Source organism: Cervus elaphus, chromosome 17 (genome assembly GCF_910594005.1).
Source record: "Cervus elaphus chromosome 17, mCerEla1.1, whole genome shotgun sequence".
Classification (NCBI taxonomy): Eukaryota; Metazoa; Chordata; class Mammalia; order Artiodactyla; family Cervidae; genus Cervus; species Cervus elaphus.
Window position 1 is genome coordinate 30507851 of NC_057831.1, and position 27419 is coordinate 30535269.

Below are 27419 nucleotides of genomic sequence, written 5' to 3' on the forward strand. Positions count from 1 at the left end.
AAGAACTCAGAAGGATCAGGAACGAGAAAAACATACATGACAAGGATTAAGGTTAGAGACATAAGGCTGTGAAGACCAAAAGTCCTCTAAATACACTGGTCAGGGACCTCCCCGGTGATCCAGTGGCTAAGACTCCCCACTCCTAATGCAGGGGGCCTGGGTTCGATCCCTTGTCAGGGAACTAGATCGTGCAACTAAAAGTCTGCATGCCACAATTAAAGATCCTGCATGCCACAACTAAGACTCAGAACAGCCTAAATAAAAACTGGAGAAAATTATAGAAAAGACACATTTCTAGCAAGCAGACCTAAAAATGCTCCATCAAAATGTGGTGTGCATTCACTCTAGATGAACTTCCACACATGGAGCTCATCTTAATGGGTTTTATGGTCTACAAACAGGGCAGCCTCTTACTGCCTGTACCCAGGCGGCCGCCTGCAGTGTCCCTCTCCTGGCCCAACACTGGTGTCTAGAGTGGCGTGTAGACTGCAGGTGTTGGTAGAACTGAGGAAAGGAATCCGAGAGCCCCTGTGGGTGCAGAAAGGCTGGAAGTGGAGCCTCCTTCCAGGATCCTGAGAGGCCAGAGAATGAACCTGAGCACGCTTTCAACTCAGTGGAGCAGGGGGTGCCTTAAACTCTTGGCTCTCATGCACTGGAAGAAGGGCAGAAAGAAGAATTTTATTTTAGTGGCAGGGAATAAGGCGGGTATTTAAAAGTATAATATTCATCTTAACCTTATATTAATTTTTTTCATATTAATTAAGCTTCTAATTATGAATCCATAGCAGGATTCTTTCAAAAAATGTTACCACACATTTCTTGCAAGAAATTAACCACACATTGGGAGGGGGGGTTCAGGATGGGGAACACATGTAAATCCATGGCTGATTCATGTCAATGTATGGCAAAAACTACTACAATATTATAAAGTAATTAGCCTCCAACTAATAAAAATAAATGAAAAAAAAATTAATTAATTAAAAAAAAAAGAAACCACACATGAACCACACCAGAGAATACTGATCACTTGTTAGAAAGACAAAAATGACCTTCCAAAGCATGAAATATTCTCATGAGCCTTCAGAAGGGGCTATGCACATCCTTCGTCTCTCCTATTGTATCTTGCAAACAGCTATGGAACTGACTTGTTGAGCTGAGCTCTGCCCAGGCAGATGTTAACCAGCGAGGAGGGTTTTCTGCAGCACCTTCCAACAGAATTCACTGCTCCTATGAGTAAACCCTGAGACATCTCAGGGTTTCTTAGAAAGAGAACCTTGACATGGAAACTTCCACAGAAGGTGGTGAGGCTGCAGAAACCCTGACTGGGCGTGCTGCCACCCATGCTTGGTCTGTGGCTCTGGCTGAAACCATGTCCCTTTTGTCAAAAACCACTAAGTATACACACCAGAAGCAGTGGTGTGTACATGTCATTGAGAGACAGAGAACATTGAGAACCTTCTGGGCCAGACTCTCCATCTCCTCTGCACTTGGACATTTCGACAGGCATCAATCTGGAGATGTGTGTTACAGCCCAGTCTTCACTGTAGGTGTTCTATATAAAATTTAATACCTGAAAGGCCGTAAGCCAGGCAGGACTTACTCTCCCGCTAAGAAAACATATCATTCTGTCCGTGAAGTACCAGAGGGGCTGTGTGATCCTCCAGAGGGCAGGGTGAAAAGCTCTGTAAGTTCCTTCATGAGATTCCACGTGTCATTGTTTTCCTATCCCGAGAGATTCAGGTTAATGGGAGTGTCTCTTGTGGCGTCACCCGGATTCCATCTCCCTTCGGCATGAGAGGCATCAGCACTGACATCATTTTCAAGAGTGTGCACGGGAAGACAATACAGCACGAAGAAGTTACACGAGCAGGAAACCTCTGACGCACCGCCCACCCTCTGTGAGCGTCACCGGCGGCGGCTGCTAAGTCGCGTCAGTCGTGTCCGACTCCGTGCGGCCCCACGGACAGCAGCCCACCAGGCTCCCCCGTCCCTGGGGTTCTCCAGGCAAGAACACTGGAGTGGGTTGCCATTGCCTTCTCCAAACGTCACTGGAAACCTCCCCAAAATGATTTAAAAGCCTGAGAGAATACTTGGCACACAGAGACCACAGTAAAGATTAAGTTCTCACAGGAAGTTCACGTATGAGGTTTGAGAACTCAACACTGGGTTAGCTTTGACCCCACTTGTAGTACAATGCTGTAAATATCTGTGCGCGTATGCCTCACACTCCCCCGCAACAGGAGAGTCAGGAAGAGTGAAAACCAAAGGACTGTGTACAGCAAGGTTTAAAAGCGAGAGACCAAAGTTCCTCTGAAACATATGAAATAAAAACACGAAAAGGATTTCCAATGATCAAATTCAACATCCATTTAATATAAAGGAAACTGAGGCCCACAATGTCAAATGATCCTATAGGTGCTAATTAGCCACATGAGGTCTTTGCATCCAATAGCTATGGCAGTTGTTCATCTGAGCCAGTATTCTCAGATCCTTCCTCTCTCCATTAAACAGCCAATATACGCCAAATAAATCTCTGAATTATCCCTTAATGTATTTCCTTCCACTTCTTATATCTGGGTTTGCATGAAACTTGAGAGTTCATTTAGTTCATTCCCATTAGCATTAAGGAGAACTAAGTTTCAGAAATATAATAGATACTCATTTTCTTGGTTTTTTTTAAGGTCTATTAAGAAGATGAGTTCTTAATTACTTTGATACTGCCAACATGTACTGATTCAAAATAATATCTCTAATGGGTAACTCACTATGTCATGTCAAATGAGAAACACATTACGTAATGACACGGACTGTCAAGATGCCCAATGAAGAGGAGGGTAAGATGAGGCATGCACTAAAATAATTACAGGGTCAGGCAGACAAGGGTCAGAAAATTATCACAGGAGTAGAATAGATGATGTCATCCTTTCTACCTAGGGGATGAGTAAAGTGACTTAGAGGTAACTCTAAGACTGGATTAAGTAACATGGAGACGCAAGGGCATTCCAAGCTATATGTTGTCTAGTCAAAAGCAAAGCAGTAGGAAACATGGAGTATATGTGGAAAAAACACAAATAAGTTCAGTCTTGCAAAATAAAGCATACAAATTGGAGAGTTTTATGTCCATATAAATTGGACATAAAAATAGAAAGGTGAATTTAATCCAGCATGTTCAAAATCTCCGGAGCTAAGAGGAAAAAAAATGCTTTTTCCCTTCATCCCATAGTCCACATGGAATCATTCATTTAAGCTTTATACAAAATTTTGAAGCAACCCCTATATAATGAGCACCAAGGAAAGACTAGAGATGTAAATTTAAGAAAAACGTGGTATCTACCCTCATGGAACTTCGTCTCCAGTGACAATGACAGAAAAGCAATCACTGATGACCATACAACAGAAACTCACTGAAAGTCAGGCTTGTAAGGGAATAATAATAGGGGTTCTAAAGGGTAAAATTACAAAGTAGTAGATACTAAAATAAAGGAGAGGATATTGGGTATTCAGGTAAAGATAAAAGCATATTAAAAACACTCAGAGGTTTGAGAGAAATTACATTTTAACCCAAATCCAGAGCAAATGATGAAATTATGATGATGCCCAAAATTACGCTTCAAGAAAGTAAATCTGGCAGCAGTATGTAAAACACAAATTGGAAAGAGGAAATAACTACAAAATGCTTTACTCCAGAATCTAGAAAGATGGTAGGAGGCCCCCAGTTGGCCCAGTTCCAGTGGGAATATCACGGAGACAGAATTCATTCAACTGGGCAATCACAAACTCAGGGAACAAAGGAAGCGTGCCTCACATTTTAGAATGGATTCACCAAAACTGGGAACCTAGAGAGAGAGAGCACGTGCACCATGAAACTGAGAAGTGGAAAAAGATTTAAGAAAAAGAGAGCAGAACCCATAGAGAGAAAGGAGGAGAACCTGGAATAAACACATTAGGAACACAGGAGGAAGAGAGGTGTGGGCACAGGGGAGGTGGGCCGACAGGCAAAAAGGCTTCTGGTGACAAAATCCGTGTTGTCCTTCAGTAAAGGAGCTTCAGAAGAGACGGAGCAGAAGCCAAATTGCAAAATATCATGAATTACTGGATTGTGAAAGCAAATTACTCTTTAGAACTCTTGAGAAATTTCACAGGGGTGGAAGGAGAAAAGCTGGCAATTTGGGAAGCATCATGGGAAATTCCCTGTGGTAGAGGAGACTTAAAAAAGGGTGTAGGTCAGAAAAAAGAATTCAGAAGAGAGAGAAGACTCAAATCATCTTTATTAGCTGGCAGTTCATATTTCTAACTTGAATCTACAGTCCGAAGCATTTCCTCCTGCTTTGTTTTTAAAGACCAAGAACTTCAATTTGCTACCCTCTAACTGGTGAAGACCTTTATATATTTAGGATTTATCATTTTATCACTTCTCCATCTTTACTTCTGGGTGAAAATACCAATCCCTTAGTCCTTTCTCATCAGTTATATTCTTTGCCTTGGCTTTTCCTTTGTGTCCTTCTCCATATTCTACAGTCTCTTTGGAAAAAAAAAACCCATAAGAAGGTCCAATAATTTAATAAAAGCTGAGCTTAAATTGAATTTTTTTAAAAGTAGGTATAAGATGATCCCTCTTTTCTTCTAGTTTGCAAACTCATTTCGTTTTGTTTTCAAAGCAGAAGAATCATTTTTCTAATTAAATCCTACAAGATAAAGGAGCTGCTATGAATACAACAAAAGTAAGCAAAACAGAATCCCAGCTCTGGAGCATTCCTCTTGCCCGTCCTGCAGAAGCTACAGTGGTGAGTACTGGCACTGTGTTGCTTCTTCATTCCTAACATTTCTCATGGAATACTTTGCAGGCAAGTTATCTTTCTTACAACACATAAAAAATGCCTTTATCACTACATAATCGTAGCTCTTTCCTGAAACCTCTTCCTATCTACAAATGTTATGCAGAATTCTGAGCACACAATCCCAGGCAATAGCAACTTCTTTTCTTAACAGCTTCATGACAGCTCAAACCTATACGAACAGTGTCTTGAAGTCAGGTCACTGATAAGCTTAGAAACAATAGAACTGACCCAAACACTGTTTATTTGTTGCAAAGACATTTCTTCTTTTTCCCCTCCAGAAAAAGCAAAATTCCTCCTCCACTAAATATCCTAGAAGCCCTGAGCGACAAAATGCATCATCTATAAAAAGTGATAGAAAGAACCATAAAAAGTATATTTGTTCACCTTGATACTAACCTAATAAACTTAACAGCCAAGCCCAGGTCAGCTATACAGCAAGTTCCATTTTTCTTCACCAGGATGTTCTTACTTTTCAGATCTCGATGGGCAATTGCTGGTTTGCCTTGAGTACTAAAGATTTCAGTATGTAAGTGACATAGGCCACTGACTGAGGAATAGGCTAGCTTCAACATCGACTTAGTATCTAGGGTGGTGGACTTCAGGTAATCATAGAGGGAACCGTTCTCATGATAATCTGTGATTAGGTATAATTGTGTCCAGGACCCCGTCCCTTTGATATCTGCAGCAATGAAGCCTAAAAGGAAAGAAGACAAAAAGGGTTGAAAGCTACGTGTTTTCTAAATACTACCAGGATAATTCATTTTTTCAACTATTGTCCTCTGTCATAGGTGTCTTTTATTTGGCATTTCATTGAGTTTTCTGATTGTGCTTATGATAACATTAAATTATTAATACCCATCACTGTTGTAGTTTAGCTGCTAAGTCGTGTCTGACTCTTTGTGACCCCATGGATGGTAGCCCACCAGGCTCCTCTGTCCATGGGATTTCCCAGGCAAGAATACTGGAGTGGGTTGCCATTTCCTTCTCCACAGAATCTTCCCGACTCAGGGATTGAACCCATGTCTCCTGCTTGGCAGGAAGATTCTTTACCACTGAGCCACCTGGGAAGCCCATCAGAGATAACCAAAACAGCAGGGGTGGAGAAAGACTAAGAGTTTGTATCTGAAGACAGGATACCTTTCCAATCAGTAGCTGATATTTAAATTATTTCTAAGTTAACAGTAGATAATTCATAGTATTATAATTACACATAAGACACTGTTTACAAAACAGGCACACACTCCATGATTAGCTGACACTCCTTCTACTTGAATAATCCAGCTAGATCATTTCTAACTTGAGAAAATAAAAAGGAAATCAATTTTCAATATAAACTCTGGATATAAATAAACCCTGCAGATAAAATTCCCATAACTTCACAGTACTTAGACAAAAATGTGCTCCTTCAAATCCCTAAGAAATCTGAGAAATTTTGGTATTGCATTTGCATTTCCTGTCCCTGAAGAAAAAAAAAATTATGTGAACATGTTTCATTTCCAGCCCACCATCCAGTCATAGAAGTGCCTTAGTCATGCCTCCTGTGAAGTCTCCCATTAGAAGCGAATGACATTCTTGGACTTACGCCAAAAAGAAAATGTCTGTATATTTCACAGCAGGTCTAGACAGATGAGTTAATATGCAGATGTTAACAGAAAAAGAGAGGAAAGCTAGGAAACCCTGAACATCGCTCATACAGGCTTATACTCACCCAAGATGTTTTCATGCCTCATCAACACCGTCTGATATATTTCTGTCTCTCGGAACCAGCTGGCCTCCTCTGTCGTGAAGAACACTTTCACAGCTACCTTTTCGCCACGCCACTTTCCCATCCAAACTTCCCCATAGCGACCTTTTCCAATCTGTTTCACCATCTGAATTTGCTTTGCTATCGTCCTCTGGACCTGTGAAATCCCCCAACACACTGTTAGTGTATTCACAGCACTGCAGATTTGTTTAATGTTTTCTTTCTTCCTTCAGAGAAGAAAACAATTGCATGTGAAATATATTTAGCCAGTAGTTTTTCTTTATATGGGCTTCGCAGGTGGCACTAGTGGTAAAGAATCTGCCTGCTAGTGCAGCAGACACAAGAGACTTGGGTTCGATCCCTGGGTCGGAAAGATCCCCTGGAGAAGGAAATGGCAATCCACTCCAGTATTCTTGCCTGGAGAATCCCATGGACAGAGAAGCCTGGTGAGACAAGTTATTTTTATTCACTTATTAATTTTATTTATTAATTCATGTTGTCCTCTTTTAAATGTATATTTGAGACTTGTTTTTGAGTGCTTGAAGTATTGCTTCCAAATTATTATTTCATTTAACCGATTATTATTTTCACAGAGAAAAACACTTGAAGGGTTCACAGTAACTGGCAGAAAAGAATACTTTTCACTTCTACTGCTAGTGTGGGACACTAGATACTCTAAAGGGAATCATGCCACTATATGCTTCGATAACATACAACAAAACAGAAAGGTAACGCACTATTGGGCACACACAGAAATACTTGCAGACGAAATCTCTAAGCAGAGAGGTGTAGGCAGACGGAGGAAAAGAGGAAGGGAAGAGTTAAGAACAGAGCAAGGCTAGATAAGCATTCAGCAAATACAAATGCCAGGCCGCTATCTGGGCAAAGAATAACACCAGCCTTGAGATCGAGACAATGAACGCTGACCCTTTAAAATGAGAGACATTGAACCCTGGGCTTTAGCACTAAGCCTGAACCACTGAATGGGACCAAATTTGCCCTAGTTTGGTGACACACCACCACCATGGCTCCTGGCAAAAACAAATACAAATCCTCTCTTGAGGAAATTATTGCAGAATATGCTTCACTCCACTACTGGTAGGATACTAGACCCTCTGAAGGAGCTCCTACCACCCTACACCTTGGTCATGGATAAAATATAAGAAACAAAAAACTGTAATGCTTATTGGACGCACAAGGGAATAAAGGAAATCCCCACCTTGGGGAGGGGAGGGAGAGAAGGAAGGGAAGAAAGAAAACAGAGGGAGGGAAAGGAGAGAGAGAGAGGATCTCATAGGGTAAATGCCTTAAAACAAAAGGAAACAGCCACTGCACATGAGGCAAGAGAAAGAATCCAAGTAGATTTAACCCCTTCAGATGACAGATGCGGGAATCTTCAAACAGAGAATGCCACACGGCATGAGATGTTTGAAGAATGTGAAGGATAGGAGACAGAATGAAACATAAGCAAGCAGTATGAAATCATTGAAAATTAGGCTTTGAGGCGGAAGAGCTGTCACAACCAAAAATGTAAAATGGAAAGGGAGAACAGCCCATTAGAGCTGGGGAGAAAGCAAAGCTATGAGAGAGCTCCGAAGAATTACGGAGTGCAGCAGAGACAGGCAGAAGGAAAACAAGAGGGTTCAAGTGGCATAGGGGTTAGATGTCTCTTTACACATGATCATCTTTTTAAAAATGCCATGACTAAAGGGGCTAAGTGTTGGTGACTATTTACATAATTTGGGAGACATAAAGAACCAAACATAGAACTCTCCTAAGATCTGCTTAGAAAGTTGGGATGTACTCTTCCCAGAGACAGGCTTTGCATCAAGTAAATTCAAAGTGTTTCTTTCTGCATTTATACTTTTAAAGGTCATGTAACTATACTGAGATAACTGTATATATGAGCTACTGTAATTTACCAGAGCAAACTCTGGGAGATAGGGGAGGACAGGGAAGCCTGGTGTGCTGTAGTTCATGGGGTCACAAAGAGTTGGATGCAACTTAGTGACTGAACAACAACATCTATAGTGAGCTCACCTAGATATTCTAGAATAAATTCATCTCAAGGTCAGCTGATGAGCAACTTTAGCATCTGAGCCACCAGGGAAGCCCAGCTGATGAGCAACTTTAATTCCCCCTTGCCTTGTAAAATAACAGATTCTAGGGCTGAGGACATTGTGGGGGCTAGCATTCTGACTACTACGGATGTCTACCAACTGGGATGGGTTCTGTTTTTGCCTAATGAATGAATTTCATCAATTCAAGACGTAATGCTATCCATTGCCAGAATCATTAACAGCACTAATATCAGACTGAAAGCTTTTGGGGACAAGATAAAGTCTTTTTCTTTTCCTCTCAAAGAAGAATTAAAGAATAAAAGCATTGCTGACATTCCGTTAAGCCACTCAGCCTGAAGGAAATGAGGCATCAAGTGTACATGTAGACCAGCCTTCCTCCCTTTAGGAGTCGAAAAGGCCCTGTAGGAGACAGTCAGTCCATTTCCCTTCCCCAATAAGGGAGCAGAAGCATCAAGAGCATTGCGCAGCTGAGAGCCAGATCCATAAGTAGTTAAACTACTGACCTGAGAGGAGACTTCCTACAATGATTAAAGAAGTATTATTAATTTACTGTTGTTACAAAGCATTGCTTATATAAATCCACAGAACATTTCCTAATAGAAACAGTTTTAAATCCAATTTTTTTCTAATGATCACATATATAATGAATTTGATAAGAGTACAGATGAAATTGGCAACGCTCACAAGAACAGAAGCAACTTATCTCAAAATAAAAAGTCTCACTATATTCAGAAATTTAAAATATACTTCTATTTTGAGATTTATTATAACATCTACAAAATATATTTTTTGTAATCCAAAAATATATTTTGAAAAATGTTTTAACTATGTCATTTATTTGCATTTTTATTTGATCTAGTTAATGTTTCAGGTCTTTGTGTACCCAAACTTTCCTTCTGTATGACATCTTTAGATATCAGTTTTGAAAGTTAGATTATACAAATTCAATACAATCATTATAATTGTGACTCAAAACAGAGAAGAATTATTTCATGTAAAGGGGGGACAACTCACTGTGTAAGGATTATAAGGGTTATCACTATTTTAGAAATGTCTTTCTATCTAGTGGTCAGTTATCTGATAGTGTCCAATAGTAAATTAAGCCCATGTGGACCCTAGAAACCATGGAGTTGTAAGTAATGCTCTGTGCTCTCTATATGTCCCTGAATTAACAAAATACTCACTTTTACACACACATACACTGTTTAACATATCTGCTTAGTAAGACCATGTTAATGTTGCATACTGGACAGATTTTTCACAAAAGATTCCTCAGCTGAGAGGTTTAGTGTTCAGTTAGTTTACTTCACCTTTTGTTCCTTTACAAGGTCAGATAAATAGGGTATAAATAAATAATGTTACTATTGATTGAAGGCATAGTACACAGGTATTCAGTATGCCAGGCATATTTATATGTATATATATATATGTATATATATATAGCATATGCTATATATAGAGAGAGAAAGAGAGCAGGGAAAATTCTTACAACCATTCTATGATATTCCTCCCTTAGAGGATTTATATACAAAGCCACTTAGTAAATATTAGTCCCAAGTATGTATTTATACACAAGACATGAACTTGCCCTCTTTGTTAATGAAATAAAAGACAAAGTGGAATTAAGGTGAGACATTCACTCATATAATACCAAGAGAGACTACTGAACACTTCTGTATTGTTTATCTTAAAAAACAAATCTTAAAGCAGGGTCTTAAGTCTGTAATACCTAGGCTTTCCCTTCACCCATCCTGTTGTTATCAAATGCAGGTCTTAATTTTACTTAACATTTGGTTCACAAGCGTTGGGAGCACAGATTCTAGAGGTAGATCACCCGGGTTTTACTCCTGGCTTCTCCACAGACCAGCTGGTTGACCCCAGTGGGCTTGGGCCCCTGATGTGTGATACAGGATACATTTCTACACCACCTCACAGTGGCTACAAGGATTAAATGAGATCACCCTTTAAAGGCCAGAATCTGGCCAGGGCTGGACCTCTGGCAACCTGGCTGCTCTTAGTCATTATGGTTAATAGCCAAACACTGTTTGGTACCCACATTATAGACATAAGATAGTATTTTCACAGATACCAAAAGTTGGGAGTTGCAAGTTTTCTTTTTTAAAAAAACAAATAATTGAGCAGCCTCTTTAATCACCCCAGGATGCTAAGTGACAAAATGTAGTTTCCACCTCAAAAGAGATGAGAGTCCACCTAAAGACACAGGTACATTAAAACCAATTTCAATGTTATTTTAAACAGCTATATTGGTTGCTGCATTGATTATGCAAACTTCTGTTATGACATAAGTTAAACAGACTGGCTCAGTCTAGACTAATCTGTCACAGAGATAAAACATGGGGCATAATCTGAGGAACACTCCAGAAAGACATTATATTTGCAAAGACATGGATTTTTAAAACATGCTGTATTTTCAAAACAATTAGTCAAGGCTGATTCAAGAGCTCAAGAATCCAGTGGGGAAGAGGTGGGAGGAGAGGGATACTATGCTTATCAAGCTAAGAAAGAAGACCCATAACCATGACTGGATATTAGAGTGTGTTATGCAGAAAAGTGAGAGAGCAGCAAGGTCAAAGATTTGAGACAGAACTCCACAGGAATGAGAAAGATGGGCTAGAAGGAGGAAGACAGTAGTTTCCAATTCTGAGAGTGTAACTATCTGATTGATTAATATCAAAGGGAATTTTAATATCTGTACTTGAAAAAGAAGTGTGATAAAATATTTTTAAATGTAAAAATGGTATTTGCTATATATCAGTTAAATTCTAAGAATGAAAAGTCAAGCAATTTGATAAGAACTTTACATTAAAAAAAATTTATGACTACTTCACAAGTGGTTTTCTGTCTGGTGTATTACCTCCAGGGGAGGTATTAGTTAAAGAGTAGAGTTTGGCCACCTGATGTGAAGAACTGACTCCTTGGAAAAGACCCTGATGCTGGGAAAGATTGAAGGCGGGAGGAGAAGGGGACGACAGAGGATGAGGTGGCTGGATGGCATCACCAACTCAATGGACATGAGTTTGAGTAAACTATGGGAGTTGGTGAAGGACAGGGAGGCCTGGTGTGCTATAGTCCATGGGGTCACAAAGAATCGGACACGACTGAGTGGCTGACCTGAATAGAGAGTTTGTTATGCAAGATGAATAAGTCCCAGAGATGTACCACACAACACAGTGCCTACAATTAATAACGGAATATTGCATTCTTTTTTCCCTAATTTGAAGCAAAAAGTTGACACTCACTTTATTTTTACTTAGATACACTTAGCATATAACATTTTGTAAGTTTAAGGTATACAGCCTGTTGACTTGATATATTTAAATAATGAGAAATGATTATCACAGTAGCATTAGCTAACACCTCTATTTAATACATGTGTATCATAATCTTAAAAAATTTGCAAAGAGGTTAGATCTTACACTGGGCTCTTATCATAAAATGATAATAATGAATGGGGCAGGAGGCAACTTTTGGAGGTGATGGATATGTTTATGGCCTAGACTGTGATGATGGCTTCAGGGGTGTATGGTGGTTTAGTCACTAAGTGGTGTCCAACTCTTTGTGACCCCATGAACTGTAGCCTGCCAGGCTGCTCTGTCCATGAGATTTCCCAGGCAAGAATACTCGAGTGGGTTGTCATTTTCTTCTCCGAGGTAGCTTCCCAACCCAGGGATCAAAACCAGGTCCCCTGAATTGCAGGCGGATTCTTTACCGACTGAGACACCTACTTATTTCCAAACTCTTCAAGTTATATATGTTAAATGTATACAGCTTTTTGTATGCTAAGGAAAAGAGTTATAAAATAAATTCTTGGCTTGAGATTTTTAAGTTAGTTTTAGTACTAAATAAAAGGTCACCAAAAGAATCAAGTAAACAAGACATCCAAAGTCAGAACCAGACAATAAAGATTAGGAAAATCAATCTCAGAATTTATAAAGTTTATAAAGGAAAATATTTCTCGCTGTTATTTCCATTTCAAGTCCCAACAATCTTTTCACATGGTCCATAAAGTAACCAAATGCTTTTCTCATTAAAGCAAGTGCCTTGGATTCACTATATATTTTCTTCCAAGTTGGCAGTGCTGACCATCAGAAAATTAAAACTCTTCTGAATGGAAAAGCCAGGGCTTCACCCTGAAACATAAACCCTCCAGCTGAGCGGCAGCCTTCATCCCTTTTAGAAGTACTCAGATCCCAGTTGGTTGTAATACTTTTGCCTTCAAAAGCCAGGCCAAAGCGCTGTAACGTTATCCTTCCTGAAAACAGAGGGAAGATGGTCCCATGTCGAATGTTTTCTAATCTGCTCTTTATCAGAACGCAGAGGTCTGGATTGTAACCATACACTTACATTAAAGAACAATGACCTCACCCCCAATATGTCAAAATGTTATCTGGAAACCCTGCATCTGAGATCTGATGTCTGACTGCAGAGCGCTTTCCTCTGTCCACGGCCCTATCTGTTTCAGTAAAATGACACCCCGCGGTTACTGACATATCCTTTACGTTCAAGGTATGCTCCTCTCATACCAGCAGAGGGAGGCCTGATCCGCTCCCCGAGCTCTGCGACTGCTCAATTAAGTCTCTCAGGGATTCTCCAGGAGGAATGTAAGTTTCATCCTGTTCTAACCCAATGCTGTACCGAGGTCTGGCTTCTTGTCTTTTATACCTGAAGATGCACAAAGGAAGAAAACGTTAAGACACTGGATCGCAATGACAGGGATAGAACATGCAGAACCATGGCAGGTTTCATCTTTGCACATAAATACAAGATTAGATGCTCAGTATATATTATCCTTAGTTATGATTTCCAAAACACAAAGTCATAATTAGTCTTCCAACCTATTTTTTAAACTAAACTTCATATTTTCACTCAGTCACAACCATCTTTAATTTTCCTTCTCTGTTTCTTTCGATTGCATATATCCAAGTGGCCTATATTCCATTACCATTTCTATATAGTTCCAATAGTAGTAGTAGTAGTTGCTCAGTCGTGTCTGACTCTTTGCCACTCCATGGACTATAGGCCACCAAGCTCTCCTGTTCAAGGGATTCCCCAGGCAAGCATACTGGAGTGGGTTGCCATTTCCTTCTCCAGGATAGTTCCAATATCTGTGCCCTAAAGCCTTTTCTTATAAGGTCTCTAATTAGCTAAAGATGCAGATTTTTTTGTTTACAAAAGACACTGTAACTTTCTCATAAAAGGCAATGTATAAAGCAATAGTATAGATAAACTGAAACTTTAAAAGCTTTTGTCAATAATGTCTTCAGTTAGAATTGATGATATTTGAGTCAACTCTTATTTGTAGAATAGTAACCTAAATAAGTATTACAAAAGGGCAATGATAAGAACTTAAAGGTCCCTGATATTTCACAAACTAGAAAATGAGTTCTTAGGTGATTGAAAATAATTTGTAATGTTGTCGTTTACTTGATAAGTCATGTCTGACTCTTTGTAACCTCACGGACTGTAACCCGCCAGTCTCCTCTGTCCACGGGATTCTCCAGGCAAGAATATTGGTTATGGGTTGCCATTTCCTTCTCCAGGGGATCTTCCTGACCCATGGATCAAAACTACTAACTGAACATAGTCTATCTTAATAATTAATCTATAAGTTATCTTTTATAATCATTCAATACTAAGGGAATACTGTTAGCTTACAAAATAAGGAATTACTAAAGTGATTCCAGGTCAACATGGTCATTTCTCGCTTTGAATCAAAGGTTAGTAGCAACTAGTTGCTGAATTTCCTAGCCACCATAATTTTCCTAGAAATGAAATTTTTCAGGGTAGTTTTGATATTTGAAGCAGAAACAAGATAGCTATCTATTAATAACTTCATTAGGACAAATGATTATCAATAGTAACTGATATTGTCAGTGACATCTAATATCTAATCAGGTCCAGGAAAGCTGTGATGAAAAACATCAACTGGTAGAACAGTATGAGGATGATTTTATAAACTCAAAATTCTACATCCACATGTTGGAAACTTACCTGAAGTAACAGAATAAAATGACGAGGACCAAGAGCAAACTACACACAGTCACAGATATAAGTAAAGCTTTGTGGTGTATAGGTCCGTCAACGAAATCTGAAATTAAACAGAAGCAAAGAGAGGCATAATACAAGATTATTTTTACGTAAAAATTAGGAAGCAAGTCTTTCCTCAAAGTGCTTGCTAACCTCCATGTGTAAGATGTGAGAGATGTGAGGTTCCTTTAATCTGCTTACTGATAAGAAATTAATATATACTCTCAAAATTTGAGTAAATAAGCTTGAGTAACATGAATCACTGTTCATCTAGGCACTCACTTCAAGAGTATGCATTTCTTCCTGTTTGGAAGGAATAGGTTTGACACAGGATAAAAGCACAGAATACAAATAAATGTAAATGGACCAATACCCTTAAAATATAAGCAGGTAGTTCGCCTTTATTTCAGATCCAGTTGATGGGTTTCCAGGCTTTTCTCATGTGGTTTCTGGGGCACTCTCCATCATAAATTTGGATAAAAAATGAATCTATATTCATTGTACATAAAAAGCAAAGCAACTCTATGATGGATACAAAGGAACACAATTCCTCAAATATTAGCAAATAAATAGAATACATGGATGTGCAATACTTTAAACAAAGATGACCTTCAAAAATACATAACTAATTTTTTCATAAATGGCATCAGTTTTTAAAAGAATGGATATGTCTACTCAAAGAATTATGGTGTGATCTTTTTAAAGAACAAATTTTTAAATAGTATGCATGCTGTTTTAACTCCAGTTCCTCACAAATAAGATCTACTTATAGCATGATTTTTCAAAATTCCTAAAAATAAGAATGACTGGGAGAACTTTCATACAAATGCTGATTTACTGACTTCAACACGAGACTTTTATTTAAAGTATTTTATTTTTTTTTACAACCATCCCAGGTGATTTTACATGCAGTAGTCTCTGGAACATACGTTTTTTTCCTGAGAAAACTGACTGGAAGCCAGGTGTACTTCCATAGTAATAGAATGAGCACCATTCTGATTAAGGGCACAACACATCCTTGGGAGAATCAGTACTGTTTCTTAACTTTAAAAGGTATCATGTGTTGTAATTTATGTCTTTGGTTACCTACAAACGAGATGCTTTCTAACCGTGCTGTGCACTTTTCATTGTACGGCTATCTGAACATTCTGGTTGGGACCTCATTCCACTCGTTGTAACTTTCTTTTTCATTCAAAAGCATTATACATTCCCTGAAGAAAAACTGAATAGCACGAATTAACTGAAATAAATAAAATTGCCATCACCTCACTACTTACACCTCACTACTACTAACATTTTACTATATGTCTTTCCAGTCTCATTTCAACAAACAAAAAAATTTCATGAGCAAAATAGTTCACAAAAAAGCATTATAAACCCACAGCTGTATTATTCTCAACAGCTAAAACATGGAAGTAAACTGTGTCCACTGACACAATGAATGGATAAGCAAAATGTGGTATATTACATAAGATGTAGTTCAGTCTTAAAAAGGAAGGTGTTCCTGACAGATGCTAGCAACATGAATGAACCTAGAGGACATTAGGCTAAGTGAAATAAGCCAGTCACAAAAAGATGAACACTCTACTTATATGAGATACTTAGAGAAGTCAAAATCATAACGACAAAAAGAATGGTGGCTGTCAAGGGTTAGGAGGGAAGAGAGTTTGGGAAAACTAAAGCTTAATGGGTAAGAGTTTTGGTTCTACAAGATAAACAGAGCTATATAAATGGATGGTGGTGATGGTTGCACAACATTATAAATATATTTAACATCAATGGACTGTATACCTAAGTGATTAAGATGGAAAACTTTCTGTTCTGTGTATTTCATCACATAAAAAACTGGGGGGAAATCATAATTACCTTGTAACTAGATTGTTTTCACTTACAATACTGTAGACATTTTCTAAAACAATAGTCTTTTCTGCAACATGAGTTTCAAAGACTACATGGTATACATACAGACACATCCTAATTAGAAAGTCAGTCTTCTGATGATGTATATCTAGAAGATTGGGAAGATTTTGTTATAATACATCTTTGCTGTGACACATAAAATTCTGTGATGAACATTCTTATACATACATCATTGCACATGTCAATGATTATTTTCCTATTCTTGATTCTAAAAAGTACAATTATTAGGTTGAAGGATATATATTTTAAGTTTGTCAAATACATTGTCAAAATATCCTTTTAAAAAGATTGTAACAGTTTCTTTTTTTTTTTAACAATGTGAACATATATCTTAGTTATTTTGAAGTAATTTCAGTCTTATAGAAAACCGGTAAGGATAAAGGACTCCAACACGCCCTTTAGAGAGTTCCCATTCCAGTGAGAGAGCAACTGACAATGCAGGTGTACAAACGGCATGGAGCAAATAATGGCGCTGGAAACAACTTAAAATCTATTTCCAGTTTTAAGGACAAGAAAGCAAAAGGCCTGATTCTGCAGAAAATCATACAGATCCCTGGATACTCTATCAGAACTAGAAGAACTAACTACATAAGCACAACATATTCAGTTCAGTTCAGTCGCTCAGTCATGTCCGACTCATTGCAACCCCATGAACCACAGCACGCCAGGCTTCCCTGTCCCTCACCAACTCCCAGAGTCTATCCAAACCCATGTCCATCAAGTCGGTGATGCCATCCAACCATCTCATCCTCTGTCGTCCCCTTCTCCTCCTGCCCTCAATCTTTCCCAGCATCAGGGTCTTTTCAAATGAGTCAGCTCTTCTCATAAGGTGGCCAAAGTACTGGAGTTTCAGCTTCAACATCAGTCCTTCCAATGAACACCCATGATTAATCTTCTTTAGGATGGACTGGTTGGATCTCCTTGCAGTCCAAGGGACTCTCAAGGGTCTTCTCCAACACCACAGTTCAAAAGCATCAATCCTTCATGAACCTAACATTCCAGGTTCCTATGCAATATTGCTCTTTACAGCATCGGACCTTGCTGCTATCACCAGTCACATCCACAACTGGGTGTTATTTTTGCTTTGGCTCCATTCCTTCAATCTTTCTGAAGTTATTTTTCCACTGCTCAACATATTATCAGTATACAAATATAGAAAGCCTCAGCGACTTTCACTTTTCCACGTAAATGCAGAATACTCTGAGCCATAAGGACAGTATATTTATTACTCATCTTAACAGATTTCTGATTGATGAGAGCATGAGACCAGAAAGCATCTAAGGGATTTTTCCTTATCATCAAGCACTGCTTTAAAAAATGCGAGCATTACCTTCCTACTTTCCTTTTCTTTGCCCCAATAACCCTAGCCCCTATAGCCTCAACAACTGCCTCCTGGTCTTCTGTCATGAATTTATTGCCTTATCAATAAACCTTTTGTTTCTGTTGGTCATGCCAGTCATGTTTTAATCTGCCATTACCTGCGCTCAGAGCATTAACAATGTAAACACCCAAGTCACTGTTGAGTCTCCGAAGGCGAACACTGCCAGATACCTATCAGGAAAAGAACAGAGCCCCCGATTCTCTCCAGGGCAGCAGGTTTCTACTGGGCTGTCACTCCAACTGCTCAGGGAAGGAGATCGGAGAACTCTCCAGGGAAGTCTGGTTCACTCTGAGAGGCAAAGAAGAATCACCAGTGGTTTCCTAACAAAATAGTATTGTCACTACTTGTCTCCTTTCTGATAATTAACTGGTTTGCAGCTACTTAAAATGCCAGGACTGTTTTCATAAGGCTAGAATATGGCTCATAATTGCAATAAGAAATAAAAAACTAAATAGCTAGAAAGAATCTTGGAAACACATGTTGGAAGACATCTTTATGTGTGCTCTCAGTGTTATAATCACAGATAAATTGGAGACATCTTTCTATTACTAGAGCAAAAAGTGTCTGAAAAGCATAGTCTTGTCAGAGGATTTTAGTCAACAGATAATACTGTAAAGTAATCTACTTTCCTCATATATTGGTATGTCATCTTATGGTAACATCTAGAAATAAATTCAGTGTAAGAACAAAGACATAATATTCTAATTACTTCCGTGCAGAAAAAGTTTAGAATTTTATTTCCTGGTAACAAAGGAAGTTAAGAAAGAATTTTTATATTCAGATTAAAAAAGACTAATGATTTCTAAATTCCTTCCATATGCCCCCAAAACAAAGTTAACCAGAATTTCCAGAAAAGTTAAAAGCTGCACATTTCAAGAAATGTTGAGGCTACTCCTTGTCAAGGAATTCAGCTCAGGCTCACATACTGGTTTATATTACCGTAAGTATAATACATGTGTCAGAAGGAGAATTCTGCAACTCAACTTTGCATTCTATCATATATTCAACCTATGTGTATTGTGGAGAATAAGGGAGTTGTTTCACTGGCTAAATACCTGTTACTCTATTGAGTTTAATTTATAATTGATAATACCAAAGCTAAGTAACAGCATGTTAAAACAAATCTGTAAACTGCTCAAAATAGTTTTTTAGTTGATTAAGAAATCAGAAGGTAAAGTTGAGCTTAGGAAATCCTGTATTATAATGTTACTTAACCTACACTGGAAGTTACCCTATTTCAAAATAAACAAAAAGGTGTTTCTGACACATTTTCTATGAAGTATACATTCAGTATACATAATTCCCATATTTAAACACACAAAAACCCACACCTATTCCAAAAAATTATATGAACTTTGGTTTTGTAAAACCCAAATTAGAGGATCCCATTTAATAAAGGAAAGCTTCTGTTCATTTTAACACCAGTCTTCCACTCCTTTAAGTGCTCATTTGAAAAAAAAAAAATTTAAACAAAAATAAGTAATAAGTAACTTGAGAGGAGAAAAAAAAACTCACCAAATTCTCCTGCCTAAATATCATTTCAAGAGAACATTTTACTCACAATATCTTGGTCAAACCATGTGATGCTGAGAGTGTAGGCATACATCATTCTTGCGGTGCCCCTTCATCACTAATTCTGCAGGCAGGAAGCCAGACACCATGACTTCTCCCTACAAGCCTGTCCATCAAAACAGATATCTCTCTCCCTCCTCTTAGCACCAACTGCAGTGTTACTGGGATTCCTGAATCAAACTTCATCATTTACGATGAAGGTGCTGCATTTGATCTAATTACTTTTTGTAATTCTTCCTTCAGGAGAAAGAATATCATCCTAGGGTATTCTGTGTTGCTGGTGCTGAAATAAAATAAGCAAAGGAAAACTAATATTCATAGAAGAATTTCTGCTGCTTTCTGGCCACCCTTCATCATCTTTTTTTGAAATAGAAGATGACAAATAAAATTTCAAGGTTCTAAATATACAGTGATAAATATTTATTGGATGCGATTTTGTATCTCTAATATCCTGCTAAACAAATGCATCCAAGTTGGGGGGGGGTGAAAAAACTGGATAGATAGAAAAGGTTTTCTTGCTTATTTTTTAATCAGCAAACTTACTTGTAGGTATTTATAATTAAAGAGGCTTAGGTGAGGCTTTATTACAGATCAGAGAAGTACTAAGTGTAGGGGTGCATGCATGCATGCATCCTAAGTTGCTTCAGTCATATCTGACTCTTTGTTACCCCATGAACTGTAGCCAGCCAGGATCCTCTCTTCATGGAATCTCCAGGCCAGAATACTAGAATGGGTTGCCATTTCCTTCCCCAGGGTATCCTCCCCACCCAAGGATCAAACCCATGTCTCCAGCATGCATCTTCTGCATTGCAGGTAGATTTTTAACTGCTGAGGCACCGGGAAAGCCCAGTACTTACATGGGATTCAATAAATGATAAATTATAGGGAAGAAGAGAAAGGAGGAAGGAAGAGAGAGTGTGTGTGCAAGACACAGAGGGAGCAACCCTCTAACTCTATATTCTAGAATAAGGAAGTGAGTGAAAGTCGGTCAGTCATGTCTGACTCTTTGAGACCCCATGGACTATACAGTGCATGGAATTCTCCAGGCCAGAATACTGGAGTGGGTAGCCTTTCCCTTCTCCAGGGGATCTTCCCAACCCAGGGATAGAACCCGGTCTCCGACACTGCAGGCAGATTCTTTACCTGCTGAACCACAAGGGAAGCCTATTCTAGAATAAAGAAAATGCTGATTGTGCAAAGCAAACATAATAAACAGAAGGCTTTGAAGTAATCATATTGTTTATTGATTATTTCGTGATATGGCTAACCAACCAACTACTTACTTAGAGCTTTCCAGCTCTTATATACATAAAAGCTTTTTTTTCGACAATGTCATTCAGGGTTTTGTTCTCCTTTTCTTTTTTATAGAAGATTCAGGGTGATGTGGTCCAAGGCCCATTTCCCATCTCCAGTACTCACTCTAGCTCTGTAACCTTCACACGGTACTTGACCTCACTGTTCCTCAGCTGCATGTCTGCAAAATGGGGATGATGATAATAGTGCCTTCCCCACTGAGCTGTTATAAGGATTAAATTAGTTAGTATATGTAAAGTAATCAGAAAAGTACTTGGACAGCAAGGAGATCAAACCAGTCAATCTTAAGGTAAATCAACCCAGAATACTTTTTGGAAGGACTGATGCTGAAGCTGAAACTCCAGTATTTTGGTCATCTGATGTGAACAGTCTACTCATTGGAAAAGTCCCTGATGCTGGAAAAAACTGAGTGCAGAAGGAAAAGAGGGCATCAGAGGATAAGATGGCTAGATGGTATCATCTATACAATGGACATGAACTTGGGTGAATTTTAGGAGATGGTAAGGGACAGGGAGGCCTGGCTTGCCACAGTCCATTGGGCTGCAAAGAGTCAGACATGACTGGGTGACTCAACAACAACAACAACTTCAAAAAGGGCCATGGTAAGTAAGCACTCCATTCATATTAGCAAATGTGATTATCATGGTTATGATGATAATTTCCACTGCCTTCACCCACAAAACTGGCCTGAGCTCTGAGGTCTAGCTCCCTTCAACTGTACCTCTTCCCAATGAGCAGTGGGTTTGCAAAACCCCAGTGAAGTGTCCATCCCGAATTTGTACCATCCCACTCTCCATTTAAAACACTGACCATTGCCCCAAAGTCTGAAATTCTACCTAAATGGCCCCAAGCCTGTGTCTGGGGACTGTACAGCCCCCTGTCTCCTTGAAGGGGGACTGAAGAACTGGTGTACTTACCCTAACCTTTGACAAAGAGGTGACGGAGGTTGGCTGGGGCAAGACATGTGGGCAGAGCATAAACCAGACGGCCAGGTGTTTGCCCAACATTAAGCTTCTGATTACTGAGGCATCCATTTCAAACATCTCAAATAAACATATTACCAGCTGCATGATGCAACTACTAGTAAAACAACTAGTAAGAAAGCAGGTAACCCTGCCCACGAAGTTCCCGGGATAACTGACCACCTTGATAACTCCACTTTTCCTTCCCCATACCCTCATCCCCACTCTTATATTTTAAATTTGCCAATATTTTTGTAACTGTGTAGGGTGACAAATGTTAGCTAGACTCACTGTGGTAATGATTTTGCGATACATACAAATATCGAGTCATGATGTTGTACACCTGAAACTAATATAACATTTTATGTCAATTATAACTCAGTCATTTAAATTAATTAATCAATTTGCCAATAAAGGGTGAATCTATGAAATCCTAGGCACCCTACTTTTGACCCCAATAAAAGTAGAAGCCCAGGTCCCCACCCCACATGCCTGTGACCCTGCTGGGTGGCCCTCAGGTGTGTTGTGTAACCTCGAGTTTCTGCAAATAATACATCTTTTCTCTCAGATTTCTCTGACAGTGGTTGCTGAGGTGAATTTTATATAATAAGAACCACATGGGCCAGTCTAGTCACAACATTGGCTCCAGTTGAAGAAATGTCTGTGGGGGCTGCCAGAGTGGTGTGGACCCAGGTAAGTGCTTCAGACATTCCGAACCAACAGTATCCCCACCACAGACACAAACCGGTGTCCAGCTGCTCCTCCAGGGCAGGGCTCCCCATCACTCCCCCTCCCACACTGCAGTGAATCAGTCTAAGTAGTTCAAGCATTCTAAACACAAGGTTGGTGTTCTTCACCATTATAAAAATATACTTGTTAAATTCAGTTAATAGAAAGTATTTTATTTGCCAGTCTGCTTTATTGGATTATGAGTTTTAAATAACTAGGTAAATGGTATATGATTTTCCATTTATACTATTGCCCCAGCTCCACAAAAGTTAGGGTTGGTCCTAAGTATTACAACAGCAGCTAAAATTTAAAATATCAAAATAAGATGGTTCCATGTCTCTTTAATACCCCTGTTCTTTATTTTGGGTTTTATACCAAAACATACATACACATGTCTCCAATACAACTATATGTAGACATATATACATCAGGCTGCAATGCAAATGTTTCTGATCAAGGCACTACTGAATTCAGTAAACATATACAGTACACTTCCTGTGAAAATGCTGCCCATGTATATATGGTAGAGGCAAAAAAACAGCAGCTCTATGGTATATTTATGTAAACATGACTCAGACCATAGTCTTCAGTGACTTTTAGACCGCAAAATGACTGCACCAGAAACAGTGAGGTGGAATCTACACAGACCTCACCTAGGCACTACCTAGGATCTTCAGAGTTCAAAAGAGTACCTTTAAAGCCACTAAACTCCGCACCTTCAAATCTATCACCTTGTATAATTCTCACATAATCCACCAGCCACATCAGCATCTGCTTTCCTGAACAAAGGACTTGCCTTCCCAGTACCACTGCTCTTCCTTCCAAAACCTTTTCACTGGGCTCTCTAGAACGCTCAACCTCCTCAGAGAGCCCTCCGCTGTCTACCAGGTCCTAACTGGAATCTGGTTCCACCTACAGGACAGAATGTGAACTGCAGCCCTTTCAGCATTTAAGTCAGTTTTCCTAATCCCTACTGTCAGGATTTTCTCCTTGAGGGAAGTGATTCTAGCACATCTATCTTCATTTCTTGCACTCTCTATCCACCTTCCGGCCCCAAGCCCAACACATCAACTCCTATATCAGTGCTATTCAAAATGCTGTCTATAGATCACCTACTTTTTGCAACTGATTCATAATGGAATAACCACAAAACAAAACAAACATTTAGAATTTTATAGCAGTTTGAAATCAGTGGACTTCTCTTTGAACAAGGTGTTGTCAAATACACACATTGAGACACAGTGGCGCTAGCCATATCCACACATAGGTCTTTTTCTACCGAATGTGTTGCCCAAACTTTAATGTGCATATAAATCACTTGGGAAATCTCATTAAAAATGCAGGTTTAGTAGTCTGGAGTGAGGCCTGAGCCTCTGCATTTCTAACGAGTTTCAAGTGATGCTAGTGCTGCTGATCCACAGGCACACTTTGAACAGCGAGGCGTCAAACAACTGAATTAGGAGACTTTTCCCAACCAGCTATGCTGTTTCACAGGACTGCAGTTTGCAAATCTTTCTCAAATATTACAAACATTACATTGCCTCTGTTTAGAGTCGTTGCTATTCACAGGCTGTGCAACCTTGGGAAAGTTAGTTAACATCTCAGTGCTACAAGAGCCTCATATTTAAATGGGGACTAATAATCCTAAATACCCTATAGGATTGTTGTGAAGCTCAAATGGTTGAATTAATGTCATAGTTACTAGCATTATTCTTGTGTTAGCCATTTTCATTTTAAAATTGTTTATTTCTGCCTTGCCCACTTGGCAAACTTCTGTTCATCCTTAAAATTTGCTCAAATATCACATCTATGCAGCTCTTTTGACATCCTCCTACTCCAAAATGAGCCACTCTTTTGTGTCTACTGAGATTTTTCTGAGTATAATTATTTCCATGTTTCTCTCTCCCAATCTAGTGTGCTAGTCTTGAAAGAGAGAATTTTCTTCATTCATTTATGAATCCCTAACACCTAGCATGCTGACTGGCAAAATTAAAAAAAAAAAAAAACTGCCTGTGACTTTTTGATGTGCATTATTATGAATCAATCTTACAGAGCTAGGCTATAGGAACAAATGTTATAAAATATCATTAGAACCCAATAAGGTCATTGTATTTTGTTGGGAAGATATTCTTTTAAGAAATAAAAATCAATGATGATAAATCATCTTAAGCTACTTTTTTAAGACTTAGGACTCTATGACAATTACAAATCATTTATTTTGTGGTGAGACCAAGAAAAAAGGAAACATGGGAGCTATTTTTAACCAAGAGTCATTGGGAATGCAGTGTGTGTCTTTTTTTAAGGAGCAACACTAAATGTATATGTCTCAGAACTAAACTTTCTAGATATTTTCTCCATTTTATCAATATATATGAATTGACTAAAAGGTAGTTACTGTAGCATAAGTAAAAGGAAATTCCATGAAGCAAATAATCTGAATTAACCCTTTATAAAAGGGTCCCCAGCCTCCGGAATCTAATGTCTGATGATCTAAGGTGGAGCTGATGTAATAATAATAGAATTAAAATGCATAATAAATGTAATGCACTTGAATTATCCTGAAACCACCTCCCCGTGCAGTCTGCAAAAAAATTATCTTCCAAAACACCAGATTCCGGTGTCAAAAAGGTTGGGGACTGCAGCTTTATAAGGTCCTTATTTTTAAAACAAATGTAGCCAAATAGCATTTGAATGAGGCACAACTTCTGAATAACATTTAGGGGTAAACAAAAAACACTTTGTCCCTCCTCTATCCTCTTGAAACCCACTCCAAGCTCTGGTCACTAGTTTTCTGAGGGAAGTAAGAACAGGGTAAAGAAGTAAATCTTAAGAGTGAAGTCACATGTGACTATTTTCCCAATAACTCCCTGTATTCATCTCTGAATGTCAGTTTCATTGTCACCTTGTCTCAGCCCTCTGGCCCAGGAGTGAGAAAACAGTACAGGCAGATACATTTGGAAAAGAGAATAACTCTAGTGTTTATCTCTTTATGCCTAAAGCTTTTCCAGCCCGTGAGCCTTCCTCTCCTTACCTCTGCTTTTCAGCGGAGGAAGCGTGGGATGTAGATCTTTATTACATTCATTCCGTTCTGTGCAGCATTCAATGGATCTTCTCTGATGAGGAATGGGAGTGTCCTGAAATTGAAACCTGACAGCTATTAATAGGTTTACCCCAAATTTCAAAGCCATATCACCTAAAACTAGCCAATTAACACTCTTTAGAGAACTGACTTAAAATTCTAATAATTTTATTCAGACACGGTGAAATGCTATATTAGGTAATTTATTTCAAATCATCATGTATATTCTTACTGCAACTTTTGCACTTCTACAAAATTACTATTATATTTGCCATAACCAGTATGTATAGTATAAACTCAGGAAGAAGTGTTGGCTTAATGCAATTAACCAAACCAGAATTTGGGCAAGATGATCTAATGAGTCCCTAAGCCAAAAGTTAACAGCAAAAATAAAATGACTACTTGATTTCAAAATGAAGGGAGAACTGACCCAATGCAAATTTTCTAATTATTGTCCAAATTACTGAAAACAAACTAGTCCAAAAAAATTCTGCTTTATCTTGCTTGCAACTTGGTTGTTTGTAATCTTGCCCATAAAAGGTTACAAAGTGGAATCAAGGTATCTTCCTTACCCGACATTGAAAATCTGAGCCTTCTAGTCCTAGACATCCAGAAGTGACCACAGGCATCCCAGAGTCATCTTCTTCTATCATCGTGAAACAATATCCATCTGTGCTAAAGATCAAACAGGCAAAGTAAGTGTGTGTGTGTGTGCGCGCATGAGAGAGAGAGAGAATGTCCAGGGTAAAAGGAAATGAAGATGTTTATCACTTGTTTTGGACTTCCCTGGTGGATCAGTGGTAAAGATTTCACCTGTCAATGTAGGAGACTCAGGTTCCAATCCTTGAGTCAGAAAGACCCCCTGGAGAAGGAAATGGCAACCCACTCCAGTATTCTTGCCTGGGAAATCCCATGGACAGAGGAGCCTGGTGGGCTACAGTCCATGGCATTGCAAAAGAGTCAGACACAACTAACAGACTAAACAACAACAATAATCATTTGTTTCATTACAAACAAGAAGAAAGTCAAAGATCATATAACAGGTCATTATCTAATTAAAGAATCCCAAAACTTCCTTTAAGGTTGATTTAATTATCATAAACTATTTAGTCCTTTATCCTCTGTCTAGAACTCATGAGAAAGGATCCAACATTTCCATAAAACATATAAATTAACAGCATGTATACTAAATACTAAACACTCGTTCTGGCCTTTCACAGATGTCACCTTCAGAAATCCACTCCAAGGGGAAGGCAGTAATATGCTTACTTTCTATATGAAGAAACTGAGGTTCAGAGATCTTGAGTAATTTCTCAAAGGCCATACAGCTAGTGAGAGGCGCAACAGGGGGTTTGAACCCATGCAGGTGAGTGTTTATTCTGGTTCTACTTGCTCTGAGGTAGTGAAGTGAATTTATCTCTTCCTAAGGCATACGGGGGTTTACAGACTAAGGGAAGCAGGAGTTGGGGTCAGCACAGCCCAGGTGAGGCGACTAAGACTGTGCCACGCAGTACCTGCCCTCTGCTTTCAGGATGGCAAATGAAAACATCAGGCTTTGTGGTAACAAGTCCGGTCTTAATTTGGGTGTGGGGTAAGGATGGACAACAGAAAGAAGGGCTTTTAATATGATTATGAAAGCCAAAGAAACAATACTTTTAATTTCTGTCTGGTTTTCTACACTGAAAAGAACTTTCACTTAGAATCTCATTTAATCCTCTCATCAATAATGACAAGTAATATTTCTATTTTAC

At 38.8% G+C, this 27419-nt stretch overlaps 1 protein-coding gene across 13 annotated transcripts in view; it reads right to left on the reverse strand.

Moving 5' to 3' along the window:
- The window catches only part of BMPR1B (bone morphogenetic protein receptor type 1B), a 424822-nt gene that overhangs the window by 13355 nt on the left and 384048 nt on the right, over nucleotides 1–27419 (reverse strand). For 9 of the 13 annotated variants that reach the window (XM_043871283.1, XM_043871284.1, XM_043871286.1 and 6 more), the window contains 6 exons: nucleotides 26241–26343; nucleotides 25621–25723; nucleotides 14676–14772; nucleotides 13208–13346; nucleotides 6547–6739; nucleotides 5235–5532 (listed from right to left, as the gene is read on the reverse strand). In XM_043871283.1, coding sequence (XP_043727218.1) covers nucleotides 5235–5532; nucleotides 6547–6739; nucleotides 13208–13346; nucleotides 14676–14772; nucleotides 25621–25723; nucleotides 26241–26343 — 933 coding nt within the window. The remainder of the gene's footprint in view (nucleotides 1–5234; nucleotides 5533–6546; nucleotides 6740–13207; nucleotides 13347–14675; nucleotides 14773–25620; nucleotides 25724–26240; nucleotides 26344–27419) is intronic. The other 4 variants (XM_043871290.1, XM_043871291.1, XM_043871292.1 and 1 more) reach the window with 1 other exon arrangement.